General features: G+C 39.4%; 1 protein-coding gene across 9 annotated transcripts in view; it reads left to right on the top strand.

Annotated features, from left to right (window-relative positions):
- The window catches only part of LOC122565310 (protein unc-13 homolog A), a 431,554-nt gene that overhangs the window by 273,420 nt on the left and 132,592 nt on the right, over positions 1-25,542 (top strand). For all 9 annotated transcript variants that reach the window (XM_087976053.1, XM_087976052.1, XM_087976055.1 and 6 more), the window contains 4 exons: positions 377-546; positions 10,705-10,820; positions 11,854-12,017; positions 14,614-14,764. In XM_087976053.1, the coding sequence (XP_087832179.1) occupies positions 377-546; positions 10,705-10,820; positions 11,854-12,017; positions 14,614-14,764 (601 nt within the window). The remainder of the gene's footprint in view (positions 1-376; positions 547-10,704; positions 10,821-11,853; positions 12,018-14,613; positions 14,765-25,542) is intronic.

Genomic DNA, 25,542 nt, shown 5'->3' with positions numbered 1-25,542 from the left:
TGGAATCTCCATCATTGAATACAGTTAAACCGGGGTGGATACATTTAGTCTTTTGGGGAATGGAGTAAGAATGGGATCTGGGCAGGAAAGTAGAGTTGAAGCCAAAGAACATTTAATGATCATATTGAATGACAAGCCATGTGTTCTACTCCTCCTATTTCTTGTTCTCAGCTATTTCATACTTCTGAATATGAGCTAGCTGTGCTCATTCATTTAGCCCCAGATTAGATGAGCACCCAATTTATTTGAAATTGTATGAATGACCCTTGGTTAGCTTGTTGAAAATTTTGTTTTAATTATTTGAAAATCGAAAACTGCGAAACAAATTGTAAAGCAAACCTTATTGATTCAGAAAATAACCATTGTTTTGTTTCAGTGAATGTCACAACTCCTCTGATCGAATAAAAGTACGAGTGTGGGATGAAGATGATGACATTAAGTCACGTGTAAAACAAAGGTTTAAACGGGAATCTGATGATTTTTTGGGCCAGACCATCATTGAAGTTCGAACCCTCAGTGGAGAAATGGATGTATGGTATAATCTAGGTAAGGATAATGTTTAGCTTTCCCTTGTTTAGCTTCCCATTTAATCTGGTAATCTTGTTCTCAAGGTATATCTAAATGGATAATAATTAAGAATGCAACATTATCCATGTAAAAGTGGAAGTTGCCTAGTTGCACACATCCCCAAAGTGTACAGTTCTTGTACAACAATAATGTGATGATGGCCAGGCAAAAGTGAATGCCTCTGACCAATCTCCTCCCCTGAAATTACACACGATGAGATAGCTAACAGTAGGGATATAACTATGAAATGTGAAGATATTGTCGATACATTCTCTATAGAACATATTTTTTTCAAAACGTTGTGTAGAATATGTTGTGCAGACCTCGCAACTGGTATGACAAATGTGTTGAATTTTTTATTTGTATTCATTTCCTTTTTCAGTTACTGTTTTAAAGTCTGAATATTGCTGTGAACACGGTCAAAAGAAAATGCTACAAGACCTGAGATTCATTGCCATACAGGTTTTTAATTTTTTAAAGTGTGTGCCTGTAGTGAACAAGCTCAAAGAAAATTAAAGATCATATACTAGTCTGCATGTCATCTATAAAGGTCAAGAGATAATATCTAATGTAAAGTATCAACATTTCAATCAAATTTTATTGATGAAAGGCTTTAATATCCGTTTTAAACTTCAATAGAATAGCATCTGTCTCAGGATTTTCGCTAAGTAGATGTTTATGAAAACAAAATCCATTTAAAACCTCTAAATGTATGAGAGTTTATACTGCATAATTAAATGTAAATAGAACTATAGTTTAAAATAAATGACTTAAATACTATTTCAGCTAAAATAAGTACATATAAACATTCATTTTGGTTAGGTCACTGGTCTGGGATGTGGTGGTCCACTGTATTTTGACCTTGCACATTGTGCTATTTAAGAATACTTTTGAACTTCTTCAGTTATAAATTTCTGACTTGCACTAGGCCACTTGAGAGACGATGACCATTGAGGAATACTTCTCAGCACCGATAGCGGGTATATCTTGATAATCTGGTAATAGCTCATCCAATAATCTTTATAGTATGTTAGGAATTCCGTGTCAGAATCTGAAGAAAACTTTTGTAGTGTTTCACCAATAAGAAGGCTCCATGATGATCAAGCCTTGAACCTAGGGGTGGTTGCCAGTACCATAAACTCCAGTGAGATAAAGCACACGTAGCCCCCTTTTAATTTTGTTTGTTGAGAATACTATCAGTGAATTTCTTTTGAGTCTCTGTATCAGGCTGGAGGCCTAGGTGTTGTTAATAAATACTGTTTGTTGTTGTAGTATTATAGAAGTACATTAGTTAGTATATTTATGTTACTTTATTTAGAGAATACGAAATTAATTTGCTTTCTTTTTTTATGTTTCAATTATACCATGAATTTCATTATCCTGTGGCAACATTTATTGTTATTTTTGAACATTGCTGACCTAGCCTTTACAGTTAGTAGTAGGTTATTGTAGAGTTGGTCATGGTAAGGTGTTTAACAATGCCACTTTTGACAACATTATAATATGCATAGTATCAATGATACTATGTATTAATGAAAAGTTTTGCATTGTAAAAATAAAACCTGTTAACATAAAACTAAATTCAGTGTAAACTTCACTCAACGTGACAAGAAACTATGAGGCAATAAATGAACATTTTCCATCAAGTTGTATGGCTACTTGATAGAGAGAATTCTAATTTATTTTTAGATTTCATCGTTGAGCTCATTATTTACCCGATGATTGACTGCTTATGGACTGCTTATGTGCATTTTATTACTGATAGAAAGTGATCAGGATTTTCTAACAGTGGAAGAATTTTCTCCCATGTAATATTCAAATGATCTAGTATAATTCAGGTCAATTTCTTTGTCTTAGACTGCTAATGTACCATATTTTCCAACTTTCGGTGAATATGACCTTAATATCTAAGACAGCGAACTAAATACTTTGCGATTACATCACTACTTTTATTCAGTTTGCTCACACAGATGCTTTCAGTAACATATAAAAAAACTAATTTTCTGATAAGTTCTGTTCAGCATATATGATCTTTAATTAGGTTGCTTAGTCTTCGTATTGAAATAGAACATTTGTTTCTTTAAGAAGAGTTTGCACATGATCATCCTTTCACATGGTAAGACATTTTGCATTCCTTTTAAGCTCATTTTACCTTCTGTTTCTCATAGTTCATAAATTGTTCTGAATCATTTTCATTAACATTTAAACAAAAATTTCATCATACTACATAGACACTATTGTTTGACAAACAATAACTAAACACCAGTTAGGCCCTTATGGAAATAAACACATTACAGCAATTAAATTCCACAGTCTCTCTTGTATTGTTTTTAATGATCTATAATGGAATGATCTAGATGGTCTGGAAACAAAATAGCCTCGTATTAATGCACAGATGCAAGGGTTTATCATGGCATGACAAAAATAATGAAGTTATTTATCCCAAAGCTAACTTTGAAATATATATGCATAACCACCTATTTGCCCATTGTATAGTTCTATTGACTCACAAGACACTAGCTGCTTTCTCTCGGTATTTGTTAGAGATGAGGAAGGAGTTATTTATAATTTCACTATATCAATTTAATGCGTATGACTTCTAGTGCTGTCCAAAATAAATAATTAACAGAAATAATAATCCACAGTTACAAATCCAATTATGTTATCATTTAAAAACCTAACATCCTTTCTGAGAAAAAAATCAGTTTATTTAAGTATCACTCCGTAATTCAGAGCTCTAAATTTTAGAATCATCTTTGGTATTTGAATCATTTCATTGTATCAGGGAGTAACTGATTTGCAGTTCTGTTTTATTTTTGTTCATTCATGGAATGAGGTCATCACAGACTAGGCAGTATTTATTGCCCATCCCTAATTGCCCAGAGAGCTGTTAAGAGTCAGGCACATTGCTATGGGTCTGGATTCACATGTAAATCAAACCTGGTGAGTATTGTAGTTTCCTTCCCTCAAGGAGATTAGTGAACCAAATGGGTTTTTCTGACAATTGACAATAGATTCCTGGTCATTATTAAACTCTTATTTCCAGATTTTTAACAAATTCAAATTCCACCATCTGTCACGACAGGATTGGCATTATTGTCCTAGAACATTACCTGAGTCTCTGAATTAACTGTCCAACAATAATACAATTGCCTCCCCAGGTAGGATTGGTTAGGTCTGTTTCTCTTTGAACGGTTAAAGGAAAAGACGGACAAGTAATCTCTTTCAGATTTGCTACAAACAAGATATAGAATATTGAATAACGAAAGATACTTTTCATGTATTTTCATGTACAAAAGTTATGTTACAGATATAAAAGATAGCAGCCTAACAAAATAACTTAAATACCCACTTGTTTGTGTAGTGATTGGAATGAGGTCAGTCAGGTGGATATCATAGAATACAAGTTCCCTCACTGGGGCTGTTAACCTGTCCATAGAGCATAGAACATAGAAAAGTACAGCAGAGAACAGGCCCTTTGGCCCACGATGTTGTGCTGAGGTTAATCCTAATGTAAAATATAATAACTTAACCTACGCACCCCTCAACTCACTGCTATCCATGTGCATGTCCAGCAGTCGCTTAAATGTCCCTAATGACTTTGCTTCCACCACCACAGCTGGCAACGCATTCCATGCATTCACAAACTCTCTGCATAAAGAACCTACCGCTGACGTCTCCTTTATAACTCCCTCCTAATATCTTCAAACTATGATTCCTCATACCAGTCAATCCTGCCCTGGGGAAAATCGGGGAAAATTCCCAATCATGGAATCCTGGCTAACAGATATAAACAGGAGTATCAGGGGTTCTGTTCACTCTAGGAGGTGGCTCTAAGCTAGCTGGATGTCACGTAAGATGCACGTGTAAATAAAGGATGGTTTGGTGACAGAATACTGGCCTTTGTGCAGTTATTTTGTTTGGCAACCAAAAACAATAAAAGATCAGTAAAATTGAAGGATTTGTTATAGCTGAAACTCAGCATTTTGTATCCTTATTCTTTGGCACATGTTCCTTTAGGACGATACTTCCTTGTTCACAGTGTGGGAAGTACTAAAGTACTAATCTGTCACAGCATTAATACAAACATATATTAATGATGAAACCAGTTAGTAACATTGGAAATAATTTACAAGGTCACTGGTAAAAATATTTTTGCTGTGATAGCTTTCTTAAAATTACAAAGCTGATATGTGAAAAGGAGTCAGCCTAAGAGAAGCAAAAAATGTATTAACCTAGTTTCTCTTGAATAATTTACCTCTTCCATCTTCCATTTTTTTTCTCTCTGCTGCTACTACTACTGTCAACATTTGAGAGAACACATTCTTTTATCTGAAAAGAGGAAACTGGAGCAGTACTCGGACAAATGATAGATTTTTTTTAACAGTACTTCATCTGTCTGCAGTTTCTTTAAATGTTATTCTAACACCAAAAGATTTTACTTTTCCTAGCAGCACTGAGAGTATACTTGCATCACATGACTTGCAGTAGTTCAAGAAGATAGCTCACCATCATCTTCTCAAGTACAGCTGGGGATGAGCATTAAATTACTAGCTTTGCCAATGACAGTAAAATCCCATGAATGCGGTCTAAAAACTCTGGAAGGTAACCTGATACCATTGAAATTTGCAGTGTTTTTTGTTGATTTTAGCACAGCACCTGAGTTACTTTTACTCAAAATTACTTAAGTTCTAATGTGCCTCATGCTTCCCATATAGAAACGGGAAAGTGTATTTCCAGAGGAATACAGGCCAAAGCATAAAGCTACAATAAATTACCTGAATTGTAAGGGTACCAGTATCCTACTGAGGAGATTTGCTAGTGCTAAATAGGAGGCTTTAAACTAGTAAATAGCTGGAACCCCAAGATATAGTGAGAAAAGAGAAGTCTGAGGCTGGTACTGCAGAGGAGTACAGTTTAATTTATCAGTCTTACCTCACTCTCTGCCTTGCTCTTGCCTGCCTTGACTATTTAATTTGCTTTAACTTACGGCACAGTGGCTCAGTGGTTAGCACTGCTGCATCACAGCACCAGGGTCCCAGAGTTGATTCTAGCCTTGGCTGACTGTCAGTGTGGAGTTTGCACATTCTCCCTGTGTCTGCATGGGTCTGGTTTCCTCACACAGTCCAAAGATGTGCAGGCCAGAGGAATTGGCCATGCTAAATAGCCCATAGTGTTAGGTGCATTAGTCAGAGGGAAATGGGTCTGTGTGGGTTACTCTTTGGAGGGTCGGTGTGGACTGGTTGGGCCGAAGGGCCTGCTTCCACGCTGTAGGGAATCTATCTAAATAGTCAAGGCAGGCAAGAGCAAGGCAGAAAGCGAGGTATGTTTGACAAATTAAATTGTATTTATTTCAATGCAAAAGGCCTCGGGAGTAAGGCAAATCAACTCAAGGTATGTTTGAGAACATGGGATATCATAGCTATTACAGAGATGTGGTTCAGGGAGGGGCAGAACTGGCAGCCAAATGTTCTAGGGAATGAATGCTATGGGAAGGATAGAAAGGTGGGCAAGAGAGGAGGGGAGGTAGGATTTTTGGTAAAGGATAACATTGCGGCTATCCTGAGGGAGGATATTCCTGGGAAAATGTCCAGTGAAGTTATATGGGTGGGACTGAGAAATAGGAAAGGGACGATCACCTTATTGGGATTGTATTATAGGCCTCTCAATAGTCAGCAGGAAATTGAGAAGCAATTATGTAGAGAGATCTCTGATATCTGTATGTATAGTCGGGCATTATAATATTTGAAACAGATTGGATCTGTTATAGTGTTCAGGCTGGATGAAGAGAGACTTACATGTTACAAGAAAATTTTCTGATTCAGTGTGTGGATGTACCCACTAGGGAAGGAGCAAAACTTGACTTTCTCTTGGGAAATAAGGCAGGGCAAGTGACTGAAGTGTAAGCGGGGAGCACTGTGGTGTAAGCGAGTATAATTCTCTTAGTTTTAAAATGGTTATGGAAAAGGATAGATCGGATCTAAAAGTTGAAGTTCTAAATTGGAGTAAGACCAATTTTAACAGTACTCGGCAAGAAGTTTCAAAAATTGATTGGTACATGCTATTCGCATGTAAAGGGGCAGGTAGAAAATGGAAGCCCTTTTGAAAATGAGAGAATGCGGGTTCAGAGACAATGTATTCCTGTTTGTGCGAATGGCCAGGCTGGTAAGGAAAGCTAGATGAGTAGAGAAATTGAGGCCTTGGTCAAGAAAAAGAAGGAGGTGTTTGTCAGATATAGACAGTTGGGATTGAGTGAATCCCTAGAGGAGTATAAGAGGCAATATTTAAGAGGGAAATCAGGAGGGCAAAAAGGAGACATGAGATATCATTGGCAAATAGGATTAAGGAGAATCCAAATATATTCTACAAATACATTAAGGACAAAAGAGTAATTAGGAAGAGAATAGGGCCCTTTAAAGATCAACAAGGCTGTCTATGTGTGGAACCATAGGAGATGGGTGAGTACTAAACAAGTATTTTGCGTCAGTATTTACTTTGGAGAAAGGTATGGAAGCTGGAGAACTTGAAAAGTGTCAATATTACAGAGAAGATGGCGCTGGATGTCTTAAAATGCATAAAGGTGGATAAATTCCTGGGATTTGATCAGATGTATTGCAGAACTTTGTGGTAAACTAGGGAAGAGTTCGCTAAGCCCCTCGCTGAGATATTTGTATCGCCAATAGCCACAGGTGAGATGCTAAAAGACTGGAGGTTGGCTAATGTGGTGCCATTACTTAAGAAAGATGGTAAGGAAAAGCCAGGGAACTGTAGATTGGTGAGCCTGATGTCAGTGGTAGGTAAGTTGTTGGAGGGGATTCTGAGGGACAGGATTTACATGCATTTGGAAAGGCAAGAACTGATTAAGGATTGTCAACATGGTTTTGTGTGTGGGAAATCATGTCTCATGAACTTGACTGAGTTTTTTGAAGAAGTGATGGAAAAGATTGATGAAGGCTGAATGGTAGACATTGTCTCTGTGGACTTCAGCAAGGTGTTCCACATGTGAGAAGTAGTTAGCAAAGTAATCCAGGCAGAACTAGCCAATTGGATACAAAATTAGCTTGAAGGGTAGGAGGCAGAGGGTGGTGATAGAGGGTGCTTTTTTGTTCTGGAGGCCTGTGACCAGCAGTGTGTCACAAGGATCAGGGCTGGGTCCACTGCTTTTCGTAATTTATGTAAATAATTTGGATGTGAATATAGGAGGTGTGGTTAGTAAGGTTGCAGATGACACCAAAGTGAAAAAGGTTATCTCCAAGTATAATGGAACCTTGATCAGATGGACCAATGGACCGAGGAGTAGCAGATGGAATTCAATTTAGATAAATGTGAGGTGTTGCATTTTGGTAAGGCAAGTAAGGGCAGGACTTGTACACTTAATGGTAGGGCTTTGGCAAGTGTTGTCAAACAGAGACCTAGGGTGCAGGTTCCTTGAAAGTGGAGTCACAGGTAGATAGGGTGGTGAAGGTGGCATTTGGCACACTTACCTTCATTGGTCAGTGCATTGAGTATAGGAGTTGGGACAGCATGTTGTAGCTGTACAGCACATTAGTGAGGCCACTTTTAGAATACTGCATTCAATTATGGCCTCCCACTATAACAAAGATGTTGTTAAACTTGAAATGGTTCAGAAAAGAATTACAAGGATGTTGTCAGGATTGGAGGGTTTGAGCTCTTGAGAGAGGTTGAGTAGACTGAGACTTTTTTCCCTTGGAGGCTGAGGAGTGACCTTATAGAGATTTGTCATGTTGTGGCTGTACAGGGTAGGGGAGTCCAAAACTAGAGGTCATAGTTCTTAAAGTATGAGGGGAAAGATTTAAAAGGGACCTGAGAGGCATTTGTTTCATGCAGAGGGTGGTGCATGTATGGAATGAGCTGCCAGAGGAAGTGGTAGAGGCTGGTACAAATACAACATTCAAAAGGTATCTGGATGAGTATATGAATAGGAAGGGCTCAGAGGGATAAGGGCCAAATCCTGGCAATTGGGACTAGATCAGTTGAGTATATCTGGTTGGCAGGGATGAGTTGGACCAAAGGATTTTGTTAGGCTGATGTCTTTTGTATATTAAAACATAGATAACCCTCTGCTTCGTTTGCATTTTAGCGAAGATCAGAATGCTAAACTAGTTTTATCATGTCAGTTTAAGTGGCAAGGATTTTATGCTAAATAGAGTTGTATACAGATCTTCATATTTGGGATCAAAAAGATGAATAAACTTGTTCAGAAAATAAACGTGTTTGCTATTATGCAATGAGCTCCACATCCCCTACTTAGTTATATTATAATCAATGAATGAGATTGATTTTTTTTTCTTTCTCTCCAATTTTAAAAACCAGCTGGAAGACCATGCGGATTTTTTTCCTCCAATGCTATTTTAAGTTGTTTGCTGTACATACTAAAGGGTGTAACATTTTCTTTGCTATAAGGAAGCAGGTGCTTGTATGCGGCTAGTTGGTCAAATTGGTAAATCAACTTCTGCAGTGTTAAGGTGCAGGTGATAACAACCTTTGTCGGTGGGAGGTCATGTAAAATAAATTGGGTGGTTAGCCCACTTCCTCACCACCCACCCCTGAGCATACTTTCACCATTTGCTAGGTGGATGGACATTGACTGGCTGCATGCCAAATTTAAACAGATAAAGATTGCTTACAATTGTTACTAACCCTATTGCCTTGAATAATACACTACCCATTCCAAAACATGTCTGGCGTGGCAGTCAACCTGGAGTAGGCAGAAAGGCTACATGAACAAAGGTGAGAGAAAATGGAGGGATGGAGGGCTGGGCATCTTTATTCAGGAGGGTCTTTGTGCCAATCAGGGGAAACTCTCCCAAGCTGCCATATTTTCTTCCCTCTGTGCTGCCTATCCTATCAATCATGGGCCCAATTCCCTTCTCGCCCCTCTCTGGGTTCCAGGATCTCACCGTAAAGCTCCAGTAATTAATTTATCAGGTCAACAATAATCTTCCTCAGACATCTTCATGCAAGCCTGTCACTGTCTGCTATTGAGCTCACATCCTGCCAAATGAGACTGGATGTCTTGCTATTAACTAACTAAATCCATCCTCATGGGTTATGGCTGGTGATGGGTTTGCAAGAAATGAATCCACTTCTAACTGCCTAAATTTCCTTCTGGGGTTTGAACAATCTGTCCCCTAGCCTACCTTAAAGTTCAAGCCCTAAGGCTTGACAACCTTGGAAGATGAATTCATATCATGATCAAACAAGTTCATTATTAATCTGCAAATCCTTCCAATTCACTTTAGCATATGGTACCAGGAAAAGAATCTTTTGAATAGCTATGATTGATGTGGAATGGAGCCTCTCAGATTAAAGCCCTTGGTGTTGGGCTGGTGACCTATTTCTGGAAAAACTAGCATGGATACTCTAAGCATGTGCTTTCTATGTTAAATATATCATTAGATGCAGGGAGCTTCTCTACATATTTTGTATACATTCACACAAATCCTTCTGTAGAAATGTGCTAAAATATCACTGTCTAATCAAAATGTTCAATTGCTTTTAAAATATAAATGTGAATAAAAACAATTACCCAAGTCAGAAATGAAGTAAAATCAAATGAAAATAATAAGGACTTCACGCACCATTTTTAAAACTTTACTCACTTTTTTTCCAAAACTACCAGAAGTGTCCATGCGTTTTTCTTCAATTATTTAGATAACTTACTTCTAATAATAAACATTTAATTCAAAATACCAAAATAAAGCAAAATATACATCTATATATTGTACAAAGACATAATAAGATCATTTAACAAAATGAGAAGTTTTCTTGTGCACAAGAATAGGAAATGGGAGCAAAAGTAGGCCATGCAGCCCATCACCATCCAAAATGTTCATAGCCGATCTTGAGCTTGTATAGTTTTCCAGTGATGGATATCATAATTTAGGTGTTGTATATACAGATGGATATATTTTGCCAATATTATTCCTATGATGCTTATTATAAAATTATAAATTCTGGAGGTCTAGTTGTAGCTGCATATCTCAAAATTACATACTCCAGCACAAACCTGTTCCATTTTTCAATAAAAGCTTGATGAATTGGGTTCAGTCCTTGGCTGTGATTATGCTTGTGATACTTATTTTTCTGTACTATGTTGATAATTTCCACATCTAGATAAGCGTACTGATAAATCTGCAGTGTCTGGTGCCATCCGGCTACATATTAGTGTGGAGATAAAAGGAGAAGAGAAAGTAGCACCCTATCATGTTCAGTACACATGTCTACATGAGGTAATACATCACCCATGAGTTGCGACATGGGTTTCTTTGTGTTCTTTAATATGGCATCTATTCTTGACTTGAGAGATTGGAGATATTGCATTTGTCAAGAATAGAAGAAAAATCCAATGTTAAAATTATCAACAAATAAATACCCAGTGACATTTTTTGATATATCCTACTGAAAAAAATTGCTTGAATATTAAGAGTATATTTTCTGTAAGTCACCGGTGCCAGATTTTAGAGTCTCTCATAATGATATGTAGGTTCCTTTCTTGGAAGGTTCTGTCGCAAATTTTGGGGTGTGTGCAGTTACAAATGGGGTTTTCCCATTAGCTAATTCAATGCTTTTAGAGTGGTGTGATGTATATGGAATATCATGGATATCAACGCCTTCTTCAGTTATCAACATTTACTTTTAGAATTAACCATAAATGCCACGCCTTTTATGGTAAAAGAAAATGTGCTACTTGAGAAGCAATTCAAAATTAGTAGCCTAGTCTCTAGATTCAGTTAATTTAAAAATGACTTGGTTTGTTCAGACTATTTAGCAACAGCTGCATTTCTTGATTATGTTTATTTGTTCTTGGTGAAGTGTAATTCTTAAAATTTTTCTGATTTCACTGTTGATGAAGCTTGGAGAATTTTCCTGGAGAATTTGACCTCTCTTTCTAGGTAAAGTTTGCTTTTGATCTTACTAGCAATCTTGATTTCTTTAAAAACTGGAGTGTGCAGCTGGTATCACACTCATTTGTGCCAATGTTCAGAACCAGATTTACTTGAGGTTGATTACTGTAACTTCCATTTGTAGACTGCAGATGATTTCACAAATTGGAATGAATAACGCAACTCATTTTCATCTCTTCCACAAATACATTGTCCTATGAGTCATATATGCATATTTAATACATAATTCCAGTGATGATGAATAATATTCACATAATGCCTTAATTAAAAGTGTCAATCAGCTTTACATTTTGTATACGCAGTGTTAGCTATGATTTACTGACTAGAATTATTGATTTTTGTATTCTGATACTTACAGAATCAATTTCATTACCTGACCGATATACAAAATAATGGAGTGGTGAAGATTCCAGATGCAAAAGGAGATGATGCCTGGAAGGTTTATTTTGATGAAACTGCCCAAGAAATAGTGGATGAGTTTGCAATGCGATTTGGCATAGAATCCATTTATCAGGCTATGACGTAAGTTTACGCAAGTGTTCAGTGGATACTTTTTGAAAGAAAGGGTGAAATGATCTGTTTAACACTGGCAATCAGTATGCACTGTTAATGTTTCATTCATCAATGTGATCAAAGATGTTGCAGTGATGCCCTATTGTAGGATTGTAAAATATGTTAACATATTCACAAACATTTGTATATTGTCTTGATTCTCACGAAATACATTATACTTTGACTAGAACTTCTCATGTCAGTAGTGTCATGCATATGGCATCTAGTGTAATATGCACAGTGAGATTGTTAAGGAGATGTTTGTTTGCAGTAAGAATTTCAGCTGTGCAGAGTTAAAGAATATAGCCAATGAAAACATTTTATTTGAGTTCTCAAAGAGTTGACTTAGAGTCATGAAGTTATAAAGCATGGAAACAGATCCCTCGGTCCACCTCATCCATGCTGACCAGATATCCTAAACTGATCTAGTTCCATTTGGCAGCATTTGTCCCATATCCCTCGAAACTCATCCTATTCATATACCCATCCAGAAGCCTTTGAAATGCTGTAATTGTATCTGCATCTGCCACTTCCTCTGGCACCTCATTCTATATGTGCACCACCTTCTGTGGAAAAAGTTACCCCTCAGGTCCCTTTTTAAATCTTTTCCCTCTCAATTTAAACATATGCCCTCTAGTTTTGGACTTTGCTGCCCTGGGAAAAAAACTTGGCTTTTCGCCTATCAATGCCCCTCATGATTTTCTAAACCTCTATAAGGTCACCCCTAAGCCTCCGACGGTCCAAGAAAAAGAAACCTATTTAGCGTCTCCTTTTAGCTCAAGCCCTCCAATCCTGATAACATCTTTAAATCTTTTCTGAACCCTTTCAAGTTTAACAGCATCTATCCTATAGCAGGGAGACCAGAATTGAATGGAGTATTCTAAAAGTGGCCTCACTAATGTCCTGTACAGCCACAACATGATTCCCCAACTCCTATACTCAGTGCACTGACCAACAAAGGTAAGCATGCCAAATGCCACCTTGACCACCTTGTCTACTAGTAAGTCTACTTTCAAGGAGCTATGTACCTGCACCCCAGGCCTCTTTATTTGGCAACACTTGCCAGATCCCTACCATCAAATGTATAAGTCCTGCCCTTACTTACCTTACCATGATGCAACAATTTTGGTGTCATCTGCAAACTTACAAATCGTACCTCTTGTATTCATATCCAAATCATTTACATAAATGACAAAAGTCAGTGGATCCCATTGATCCTTGCTACACACTGCTGGTCACAGGCCTCCAGGATGAAAAAGAACCCTCTACCATCCCCTCTGTTTCCTACCTTCATGACTTCTGGTTCCCAATCTCTAGTAAGACACCATTGCATAGTTTGACAACTCCAATTAACATTCACTAATGGCCCAGATCTTTGTCTCTCACCTGTCACAGAGATTGGTTGTATGACTAGAGATGCACATTGGGAATCTGTGTGGAAGTACTCATACTATGATCTGCAACTCTCAGCTAACTTTGCAGGCTTCAGATAGTTCAAACGTACATACCCAAGTAATTACTCAGGAACTGTTAGAGAAGTCTTGATTAATTCAAGAACTGATACCCCAATCGATCATTTGACTACCTCTCTAACTCTTCCCTAACTATCCATATTCTCCCAAATCCATCTACCACCATACACACCTCCAACTTAACCAGTTCCCACTTTACCCACCCTATCCACCTTACTCACCCTATCCACCTTACTCATTCGTTCATTCAATCAATCACCCATTCTTCAGTATTCTTCCACTCGTCCATTTTCTAATGTTCAAACTGAGCCTTTAAACAAAACTAATACCTGCTGGTGCTGTTAAAAAGACCTGTGCTCTGTCTTAGGTGAAAGTGAGGACTGCAGATGCTGGAGATCAGAGTCAAGATTAGAGTGGTGCTGGAACAGCACAGCAGGTCAGACAGCATCTGAGGAGCAGAAAATTGATGTTTTGGGCAGGTGCCCTTCATCAGGAATCATTCCTGCTCCTCTGATGCTGCCTGACGTGCTGTGCTTTTCTAGCACCACTCTAATCTTGACTGTGCCCTCTCTTACCCTGCTTTGACAGAGCTTTCCAAGGTATGCTGCTGCATTTCTCATAAAGCCAGTATCTGAAGACCCAACAAGAAAGATGAGGTGTTCAGCTGAGGGAAGTTCAAATAGAGCAGTAATCCAGTGATGATTATGGCTCCTTGGAAGATCCAGTTCCTTATTTCTGTTCCTATCAGGTTTTTCTTCTCTTAAAGATTTTCTATTAGTTGTTCACCACTGTGCATGTGTTGAACGCATTGACTGTTTTGCAGAAAAAGCTTTGAGCAAGATACCCTTGGATTTTTTTCTCCCTCAGCTATTTTTTAAACACATGTCTTGTTGGTGTTGGCAACCTGTTCCACTTGTCACGGACCCAGTTGAAATTGGTAACATTCAAGCTTTTAACAGTTCAGCTGTTAAAAATTAAAATTCCTATTGGAATTGCTTTTCTCTTCAATGGATATTATGTATTTAAAGACAAATTAAAATTTAGAAAAATGTTTTCTTGCCTCTAACTATTGTATTTTTATTATACTTCTGTAGGCATTTTGCCTGCCTGTCTTCAAAGTACATGTGCCCTGGAGTACCAGCTGTAATGAGTACTCTGTTGGCAAATATCAATGCTTACTATGCACATACCACTGCCTCTACCAATGTATCTGCCTCTGATCGTTTTTCAGCCTCCAATTTTGGGGTATGTATTAATAACGGCAGTAAATATTTCACATTGATTTTCTGTATTTATAAAATATTCTAAGAAGTTCTGTAACAGTTGAGGAAATTCACTTCTAATTTTATTAACATACTCAAAATATGATTTTGGGCAGCAAGATTGGTATTAGATTTGTGCAAGTTTTCTTTTCTTGCTATAAATGTTAGGAAATTTTAATCAAACCTCCATAGGCAATTTGCAACTTACATTGTTAGAATGGTAGAAAAGATTTCAGAACTTGCTCATCAAGAAATTATATCTGATAGGAGCCTTTATCCTGTTTCTATGTATAGGCTAGAAATTAAAAACATATTAATGTAAACCCACAATTCTGCTGTACGTTGGAAGTAATTTTTAAAGCATATTGATAATTATGTTCATCATTTTGAAGTATAGCATAATATAGCTTGTTGTTGTGTATTGTTAATAATTTATTCATTTCTAGTCATGAGATCAAGCCATACAAGAATATAAGACAGAACACATTGTGCTCCTTTACCTGTGTGCTATTGCCTCGAGTTTGTTTGAGCCCAGAGATCATGTAATTTGGGAATAGTCTAATTGTGGTTTAAGTGATTGCAGAAGCTTTGACATAAGCACGTTGAATGCATAAATACAGTGTGCCCAAATCTCCTTGATCTTATAAGGTTATCTATCAACCCTTCTGTCAGATTTAATGTGTACTCCATGTTGGTTATACACAACCAGATTGTTTGGTGCAGTAGGAATTAGTTTTTCTTCTTACGTTTTATTAGATTTTATTAGTTTTGTTTCTCATTCATCTCAGTGAGACCTGAGCTCTATTTCCTATTTAATTTAAAGCATTTTTTAAAATGGCTGAAGTAACATTAAACTTTGGCAAACTTCCCTGATTACAGATGCTGTACATGCTATGCTACATAGACATGAAAGATAGTAAAATTAGTTGAGATAATTTTTACCCTTAAAGAAGAAATATTTGGTGCAGATGCACTGCTTTCCTTGGGCCCCAATTTGCCTCTATGGACTTTGACCAGTTTTAAATTTGGGCATGCTCAAATGAGGTTGGGAGATTATTTGGGAGTAACTTGATATGGCAGATTGGATGTAACATTGAGTGCACTTTCAGGTTTAACTTTATTAATTGTGCTGATTGAGCAAACTCCAGATCCAAGTGTTGAATGTTAACATCAGCAGTACTATATGCAAAAGGGCCAATGGGCATTTTGGCAAAGGATGCTGTCCAAGTGCCTCTGTGTTCCTTAGTGTAAATCTGTGGGCATGGCAATATTTGCCATAACATCTCTGTTCTGAAAGCTCTGATTCAGAGAAAACAATGCATTATTATCAAAATATAGCTTAGTACAGCATAGCAGGAGTCCATCAGCCCAGCAAGTCAATGTTGCCTCTGAAAGAGCAATTCAGCTCATCCCACACTCACTCTCGTTTCATCTCTTCCAAAGTTAGCGCTAAGTGCCAATCAGTCGATAAAATCTTACAGCTATTTTCAGAACCCCCACTGCCACATCCATGTTGTAACTTGTTATTTGTATTCTTAGTCATTTTGCAAATCAGTTCCCAGAAAAATTACCAATTAGCTGTTAGGTTTTATAGATTTGATTTTCCCTTCCTCTCACAGATTACTCTTTAAATTGATATGCTGTCTAAAGATCGGTGTTAAGAAAGGTTAATAAAAAATTCATAGCTTATTTGCAACCCATTTTATCTGAATTTATACAGTCACTGAAATACACATTTATCATTCTATATATTGCAGTAATAATTTATAAGACATTCTTTAGACTAAATTTGTTAAAATGAATATTTTACAAATTTCATACCACCTTAATAAATATAAATTTACTATTTTAAGCACCAAATTCAATAGTTTATGATCAATCTTTCTTTGTTACTTTGTGATTTGAGTCTCAATATTTTTAACAAATTTTGTGCACCATAATGTCAGAGTTGTAATGACGTACAGCATGGAAACTCGATAATGAGAAAATCGGATGTAAATACGCATGATTTTGATATTTTGAATTCCAAGGTTGTTGTTTTTTTTAATCAATAGTCCACACATAAGGCAAAATACACCACTATTAGCATTTAGTTTAAGGCAAGCAATATGTCTTGAAAAATTTGCAAGCACTCCATTTCTACATTTTTGTATAGTTTTCATTCTACCACAGACTTAATCCTCTGTACATTGCTGGCATACTGGAAGTGCTAATAAAGAGTTGCCTTTTAAAATATTTTGTGATATCGGAAGATATTGGACCATGTTTAATATTGTGGTCATTCACAGGAAACATCTAGAATGATGCCTTAGATTCACTGCCTCCAATCCTCATCCTTGGCATTAGCCCAAAAAATAAAGAAAGAACAAAGAAAATTACAGCACAGGAACATGCCCTTGAGCCCTCCAAGCCTGCGCCGATCCAGATCCTCTATCTAAACCTGTTGCCTATTTTGCAAGGATCTGTATCCCTCTGCTCCCTGCCCATTCATGTATTTGTCAAGATACATTTTAAATTGTGCTATCCTGCCAGCCTCTATCACCTCCACTGGCAACACATTCCAGGTACTCACCACCCTCTGTAAAGAACTTTCCAAGCATATTTCCCTTAAACCTTTCCCCTCTCACTTTGAACTTGTGACCCCTAGTAATTGAATTCCTCACTCTGGGAAAAAGCTTCTTGCTATCCACCCAGTCAATACCTCTCATGATCTTGTAGACCTCAATCAGGTCCCCCTTCAACCTCTATTTTTCTAATGAAAATGATCCTAATCAACTCAACCTCTCTCCATAGCTAGTGCCCTCAATATCATGAAGAAAGGCTTATGCCCGAAACGTCGATTCTCCTGCTCCTTGGATGCTGCCTGACCTGCTGCGCTTTTCCAGCAACACATTTTTCAGCCCTCCATATCAGGCAACATCCTGGTGAACCTCCTCTGCACCATCTCCAAAGCATCCACATCCTTCTGGTCCTATGGTGACCAGAACTGCATGCAGTATTCCAAATGTAGCTGAACCAAAGTCCTATTCAAGTGTAACATGACCTGCCAATCCTTGTACTCAATTACCCAGTCCAATGAAGGAAAGCATGCCATATGCCTTCTTGACCACTCTATTGACCTGCATTGCCACTTTCAGGGTACAATGAATCTGAACACTCAGATCTCTCTGTGCGTCAATTTTACCAAGGACTTTTCCATTTATTATATAGTTCGCTGTAGAATTGGATCTTCCAAAATTCATCACCCCACATTGCCCGGATTGAACTCCATCTGCCATTTCTCTGCCCAACGCTCCAATCTATCTATATTCTACTGCATTCTCTCACAATGCCCTTCATTATTTGCTACTCCACCAATCTTAGTGTCATCTGCAAACTTGCTCATCAGATCACCTATACCTTCCTCTAGCTCATTGTTGTATATCACAAACAACAGTGGTCCCAGTTCTCCATTTTGAGAAACTCCTTTCACGACTACTCTCTGTCTCTTGTTGCCCAGCCAGTTCTCTATCCATCTAGCTAGTACACCCTAGACCCAATGCGACTTCACTTTCTCCATCAGCCTGCCATGCGGACTTTATCAAATGCTTTACTGAAGTCCATGTATATGATATCTACAGCCCTTCCTTCATCAATCAACTTTGTCACTTCCTTAAAGAATTCTCTTAAGTTGATAAGTCATGCTCTTCCCTGGATAAAACCATGCTGCCTATCACAGCTAAACCTGTTTTCTTCAAAATGTAAATAGATCTTATCCCTCAGTATCTTCTCCAGCAGCTTGCCGATCACTGAAGTTAGGCTCACCAGTCTATAATTACCTGGATTATCCTTGCTACCTTTCTTAAACAAGGAGGCAACATTAAAAATTCTCACCCATGTGCAAGGATGCTGCAAAGAAATCTGTTAAGGCCAAAGCTATTTTCTCTCTTGCTTCCCTCAGCAACCTGAAATAGATCCCATCTGGACCTGGGGACTTGTCTACCTTAATGCCTTTTAGAATGTCCAACACTTCCTCCCTCCTATGCCAACTTGACCTAGAGTAATCAAACATCTATCCCTAACCTCAACATTCGCCATGTTCCTCTCCTCTGTGAATACCAATGCGAAGTACTCATTAAGAATCTCAACTATTTTCCCTCACTCCCCGCATATCTTTCCTCCTTTGTCCTTGAGTGGGCCAACCCTTTCTCTAGTTACCCTCTTGCTCCTTATATACGAATAAAGGGCTTTGGGCTTTTCCTTAACCCTGTTTGTTAAAAGTATTTCATGACCCCCTTTAGCCCTCTTAATTCCTCATTTCAGATTGGTCCTACTTTCCTGATATTCTTCCAAAACTTCATCTGTTTTCAGTCACCTAGACCTTATGGATGCTTCTTTTTTCCTCTTAGCTAGTCTCACAATTTCACCTGTCATCCATGGTTCCCTAATCTTGCCATTTTTATCCCTTATTTTCAAGGGGACATGTCTGTCCTGCACTCTAATCAACTTCTTTATAAAAGCTTCCTGATTATCAAACGAGGATTTACCCTCAAACAGCTGCTCCCAATCCAAACTCCCCAGTTCCTGCTGAATTTTGGTATAGTTGGCCTTCCCCCAATTTAGCACTCTTCCTTTAGGACCACTCTCGTCTTTGTCCACAAGTAACCTAAAACTTATGGAATTGTGATCACTATTCCCAAAGTATTCTTCTACTGAAAATTCAACCACCTGGCCTGGCTCATTTTCTAACACCAGGTCCAGTATAGTCCCTTTCTGAGTTGGACTATTTACATACTGCTGTATAAAATGGGGAAGGATGCTCATACAAAAGCTTCTGTGGGAGATCAGCTCTGTCTAGATAAACAAAATGTATTTTTTTCTTACATGCTATTTAATAGCTAAAAATACTTGATAGTGCCTTGTGAGACATCAGGTTTAACTTGCGCACAAAATACTACACAGAACACTGAGATATCTAAAACTAGTAAGCTTTTCCCTTGAGCAGTTTTTTTACATTTCTTGATTTGCAGAGTTTTTTGCACAATGTCAGTTAACCCTTTTGGGCACTGACTGGTTTATATGACATCACCCAAGTGACTAATCTCATCCTCATTTGTAGTGGGGAAGATTTCTGTAGCATGGTGACTGAACTGAAATACATCACCATGTGCACTCAGATTTTCATTCTGCTCTTTAGAAATTGTGCACTGCATGGTTTGTGATACCCTATTTGTCTTTCTGAGTATCGCAGAAGCTGTTTGCGTTATGTAAACCTCAGCCACATAATAAGGCTGCCTTTGAAAATTGACTTTCCAGATGGCTTCATAAACATATTTCACTTTGTTATCATGTAACTGGCAGGAAGCATAAAATTAAAATTCACAGCAAAAGTGCATCTTGATTATTCATAAAATAAGTGACTATTGACTCTTTTTGATTGAATAAATGTGACAAAATAGGGCACTTTCCATTAACTGTATATACCTGGGCTAAGAATGGTTTTCCCATTGATCATGGTTGTATCATGGCACAGGGACATGTCTGTCCTGGGTAACTGTTAATTACTGTTTAAATGCCTTTGTTCATAAGTTACTTTAATGAATAAATATGTTATTAAATGATACACTTAGATGTAACCCCCAGGTAAGTAGTTTAATGATTGCATTCTCCACACACCAACTTTGTCAGCTTCTCAAGCTTTGGTTCAGGAGATGTGTTGGGATAAAATAGCAGAATGCTCCAAGTCAAGATTGACCCTTGTGTAGGGGAACATTGAGTCATGTTACCATGCCATTGTTATCACAGTTTATTTTAGAAAGGTGGTTGTCCAGTTGTGACTATTCTAGTATATTGTGGCCTGCTGCTAGTCCATGCTGACGTATTAGAAGGTGATTAATAGAGCATAGAGCATTACATCACAGTACAGGCTCTTTGGCCCTTGATGTTGCACCAATTATTGGAACCAATCTGAAGCCTATCTTTCCTACACTATTCCATTTTCATCCATATGTTTATCCAGTAACCATTTAAATGCCCTTAAAGTTGGTGAGTCTACTACTGTTGCAGGCAGTGCGTTCCACGGCCCTACGATGCTCTGAGTAAAGAAACTACCATTGACATCTGTCCTATATCTATCACCCCTCAATTTAAAGCTATGTCCCCTTGTGTTAGCCATCACCATCGTGGAAAAAGGCTCTCACTGTCCACACTATCAAACCCTCTGATTATTTTATATGTCTCAATTAAGTTACCTTTCAATATTCTTCTCTTTTGGGCGGCACGGTGGCACAGTGGTTAGCACTGCTGCCTCACAGCACCAGAGATCCGGGTTCAATTCCCACCTCAGGCGACTGACTGACTGTGTGGAGTTTGCACGTTCTCCCCGTGTCTGCGTGGGTTTCCTCCGGGTGCTCCGGTTTCCTCCCACAGTCCAAAGATGTGCAGATCAGGTGAATTGGCCATGCTAAATTGCCCGTAGTGTTAGGTAGGGGGTAAATGTAGGGGTATGGGTGGGTTGCGCTTCGGCGGGGCAGTGTGGACTTGTTGGGCCGAAGGGCCTGTTTCCACACTGTAAGTAATCTAATCTAATCTAATCTAATCTTAACAAAAACAGCCTCCAGTCCCTCAGCCTTTCCTCGTAAGATCTTCCTTCCATACCAGGCAAGTAGTAAGTCTTCTCTGAACCCTTTCCAAAGCTTCCACATCCTTCCTGTAATGCGGTGATCAGAACTGTACACAATACTCCAAGTGCAGCTGCACTAGAGATTTGTGCATTTGTAGCATGACATTGTGGCCACGAAATTCAATCCCTCTATCAATAAAAGCTAACACACCGTATGCAGCCTTAACAATCCTATCAACCTAGGTGGCAACTTTCAGGGATGTATGTAAATGGCACGGATATCTCTCTGCTCATCTACACTACCAAGAATGTTACCATTAGCTCAGTACTCTGTATTCCTGTTACTCCTTCCAAAGTGAATCACCTCATACTTTTCCACATTAAACTCCATTTGCCACCTCTTAGCCCAGCTCTGCAGCTTATCTATGTCCTTCTGTAACTTGCAACATCCTTCCACAGTGTCCACAACTCCACCAACCTTTGTGTCTTCCACAAATTTACTAACCCATCCTTCTACACCCTCATACAGGTCATTTATAAAAATGACAAACAGTAGTGGTCCCAAAACACACCACTAGTGACTGAACTCCAGGATGAACATTTCCCATCACCCACCACTCTTCTTACAACTAGTCAATTTCTGATCAACCGCTAAATCACTCTCAATCCCATGCCTCCCTATTTTGTGCAATAGCCTACCCTGGTGAACCTTATCAAACGCTTTACTGAAATCCATATACACCACATCAACTGCTCATCCAACTGTTTAGTCACCATCTCAAAGAACTCAATAAAGTTTGTGAAGCACAACCTACCCTTCACAAAACCGTGTTGACTTTTCCTAATCAACACATTCCTCTCCAGATGATTATAAATCCTATCTCTTATAATCTTTATTTAAAATTCCTAGAGTGTCAGTAAGTAACACCTGTTAATGAACTTTCTTATTTCTTGGAACATTTTACTTTCTTTGGGGGGGTATGTGTGTGACTGGGTAGGTCAGCATTTATTGCCTATCCCTAGTTGCTCTGGAGAAGAAGCTGGTGATGAGCTGCCTTACTGAACAGCTGCAGACCTGTGTATAGTGCTGTTAGGGATTGAGTTCCAGGATTTTGAAAGAGTGATAGTGAAAATCTGGTGATTTAATTTCAAATTAGGATGGTGAGTGGCTTGGAGGGAAACTTGCAGATAGTGATGTTCCCATGCAATCACTTCCATAGCCCTTCTAGATGGTGGAGATCATGTGCTTGAAGGGCTGTCTGAGGATCCTTGTAAATAGTTGAAACTTTATTGCTGGAACAGCACAGCAGGTCAGGCAGCATCCAGGGAACAGGAGATTCGACGTTTCGGGCACAGGCCCTTCTTCAGGAATGAGCAGAGAGTGTTCAGCAGGAGAAGATAAAAGGTAGGGAGGAGGGACTTGGAGGAGGGGAGTTGGAAATGTGATAGGTGGAAAGAGGTCAAGGTGAGGGTGATAGGTCGGAGTAGGGTGGAGGCGGAGAGGTCAAGAAGAAGACTGCAGGTCAGGAAGGCGGTGCCGGGCTGGAAGGATCCGGCTGAGACAAGGTGGGGGGAGGGGGGATGAAGAAACTGGTGAAGTCCAAGTTCATCCCCTGCGGTTGGAGGGTTCCCAGTCGGAAGATAAGACGCTCCTCCTCCGACCGTCGGGTTGTTGTGGTTTGGCGGTGGATGAGTCCAATGACCTGCATATCCTCGGTGGAGTGGGAGGGGGAGTTGAAATGCTGTGCCACAGGTTGGTTGGGTTGGTTCGTCCGGGTGGCCCAGAGGTGCTCCCTGAATCGCTCCGCAAGTAGGCGGCCTGTCTCCCCAATATAGAGGAGGCCACACCGGCTGCAGCGGATGCAGTAGATGATGTGGGTGGAGGTGCAGGTGAATCTGTGGCGGATATGGAAGTTTCCCCTGGGGCCTTGGAGAGAAGTGAGGGGGGAGGTGTGGGCGCAAGTGTTGCACCTCCTGCGGTTGCAAGGGAAGGTGCCGGGAGTGGTGGTTGGGTCGGTGGGGGGTGTGGATCTGACAAGGGAGTCGCGGAGGGAGTGGTCTCTACGGAAAGCTGATAGGGGAGGGGAGGGATAGGGGAGGGGAGGTGCTCCCTGAATCGCAGGAGCGATTCAGGGAGCACCTCTGGGCCACCCGGACGAACCAACCCAACCAACCTGTGGCACAGCATTTCAACTCCCCCTCCCACTCCACCGAGGATATGCAGGTCATTGGACTCATCCACCGCCAAACCACAACAACCCGACGGTCGGAGGAGGAGCGTCTTATCTTCCGACTGGGAACCCTCCAACCGCAGGGGATGAACTTGGACTTCACCAGTTTCTTCATCCCCCCTCCCCCCACCTTGTCTCAGCCGGATCCTTCCAGCCCGGCACCGCCTTCCTGACCTGCAGTCTTCTTCTTGACCTCTCCGCCTCCACCCTACTCCGACCTATCACCCTCACCTTGACCTCTTTCCACCTATCACATTTCCAACTCCCCTCCTCCAAGTCCCTCCTCCCTACCTTTTATCTTCTCCTGCTGAACACTCTCTGCTCATTCCTGAAGAAGGGCCTGTGCCCGAAACGTCGAATCTCCTGTTCCCTGGATGCTGCCTGACCTGCTGTGCTGTTCCAGCAATAAAGTTTCAACTTTGATCTCCAGCATCTGCAGACCTCACTTTCTCCTCCTTGTAAATAGTACACTGCTGTCACCCTGCATTGTTGGCGAAGGGTATGTATCTTAACGATGATGGATGGGGTGCCAGTCAAGCTGAGAGTCAAAACTTTCACAAAGGAAGACGGCTGTAGTTTTGAAAGACAATCATCTCAATCCCAGGAGTGCTTTTCGAACTGCACTCATACAGGCAAATGGAGAATACTCCACCACATTTCTGCCTTGTACCATGTAGATGGTGCACCGACACTGGGGAAACAGGAGGTGAGTTACTTACCACAGAGTTACTAATTTCTAATCTTCCATTGTTACATATAATATTTGTATAATTTGTCCTGTTCAGCCTCTGATCAATGGAAACTCCAGGATGTTGATAGTGGGGAATCCAGCAGTAGTAATGCCATTGAATGTCTGAGGCTAATTGTTATATTCTCTCTTGTTGGAGATGGTAATTGCCTGGCATATGTCATCAGAATGTAACTTGCTGCTTATAAGCTCAAGCCTCAAAGTTGTTCAGATCTTGCTACAGTGAGGTCTTGCTCTTCACTATGTGAGGTGCTGAACATTGTTTGCTGATGGTTACACTTCCTCACCTCTAAATGTATGATGGAGAAAGGTCATTGGTGAAGGAGCTGAACCTGGTTAGTCTGAGGACACTACCTTGAGGAACTCCTGCAGTGGCATCCTGGGATTGAGATGATTGTCCTTCAAAACCACAGCCATCTTCCTTTGTGCACTTTTTGACTCTGAGCAGTGGAGATTTTCCATCCAATTTCTATTGCCTGTAGTTTTGCAAGGGCTCCCTGATGTCATGCTTGGTCAAATGCTACTTTGATGTTAAAGGTAAACAGCCTCTCCTCACTGTGATATAAATGTTTCATTGTTAATAGTTTGAATACCTGAAAGCTATCATTACATCAGAATATTGCTTATAGTCTTTAGAGGTTTGTTGATGATCTGATATTTCCTCCTGTGTAGAGTAATTAAAATGGGTACACTATTCTAAACACAGAGTGATGATGATCCAAACATTATTTAAGCATGCTGAATACTTTCAGTAACCGTATGAACTTTAGTGCAGGTTCAATTTGACCAAGCAATATTATTAGTACCCTTCCTTAAGTTAAAGCATTTCAATGCCATACAACCCATTTATTCATATTTTTAGCTGGACGAGGTGGCCTTAATTTTTTTTTTGAGTTATTTGTACATGTGATAGAAAAATCACTGAAAAGTTTAAATATTCTACACTAAATGCCACAAATCAAATATTTTGCCATGAAATTAATAGAGGAGATTTTGCTGCAGAAAATAATCGCTAATATTCCATTAAAGAGTCCCTGTGGAGTCTTGGATGTATGGATCGTGTGGAGAAGCCACAAAAAGAAAAATTAGTGTCATATAGTAGTGGAGCAATTAAGTGTATGAACCCAGGGTTTTACTTCTATAACTTCTGTGTAGTGAATGACTGAGTGTTTCATTCTAAA

Source organism: Chiloscyllium plagiosum, unplaced genomic scaffold (genome assembly GCF_037043375.1).
Source record: "Chiloscyllium plagiosum isolate Xiang-an unplaced genomic scaffold, Cpla_swu_hap1 HiC_scaffold_28, whole genome shotgun sequence".
Classification (NCBI taxonomy): domain Eukaryota; kingdom Metazoa; phylum Chordata; class Chondrichthyes; order Orectolobiformes; family Hemiscylliidae; genus Chiloscyllium; species Chiloscyllium plagiosum.
Note: the sequence above shows the minus strand (reverse complement) of the source record. Positions and strands in the feature narration are given on the sequence as shown.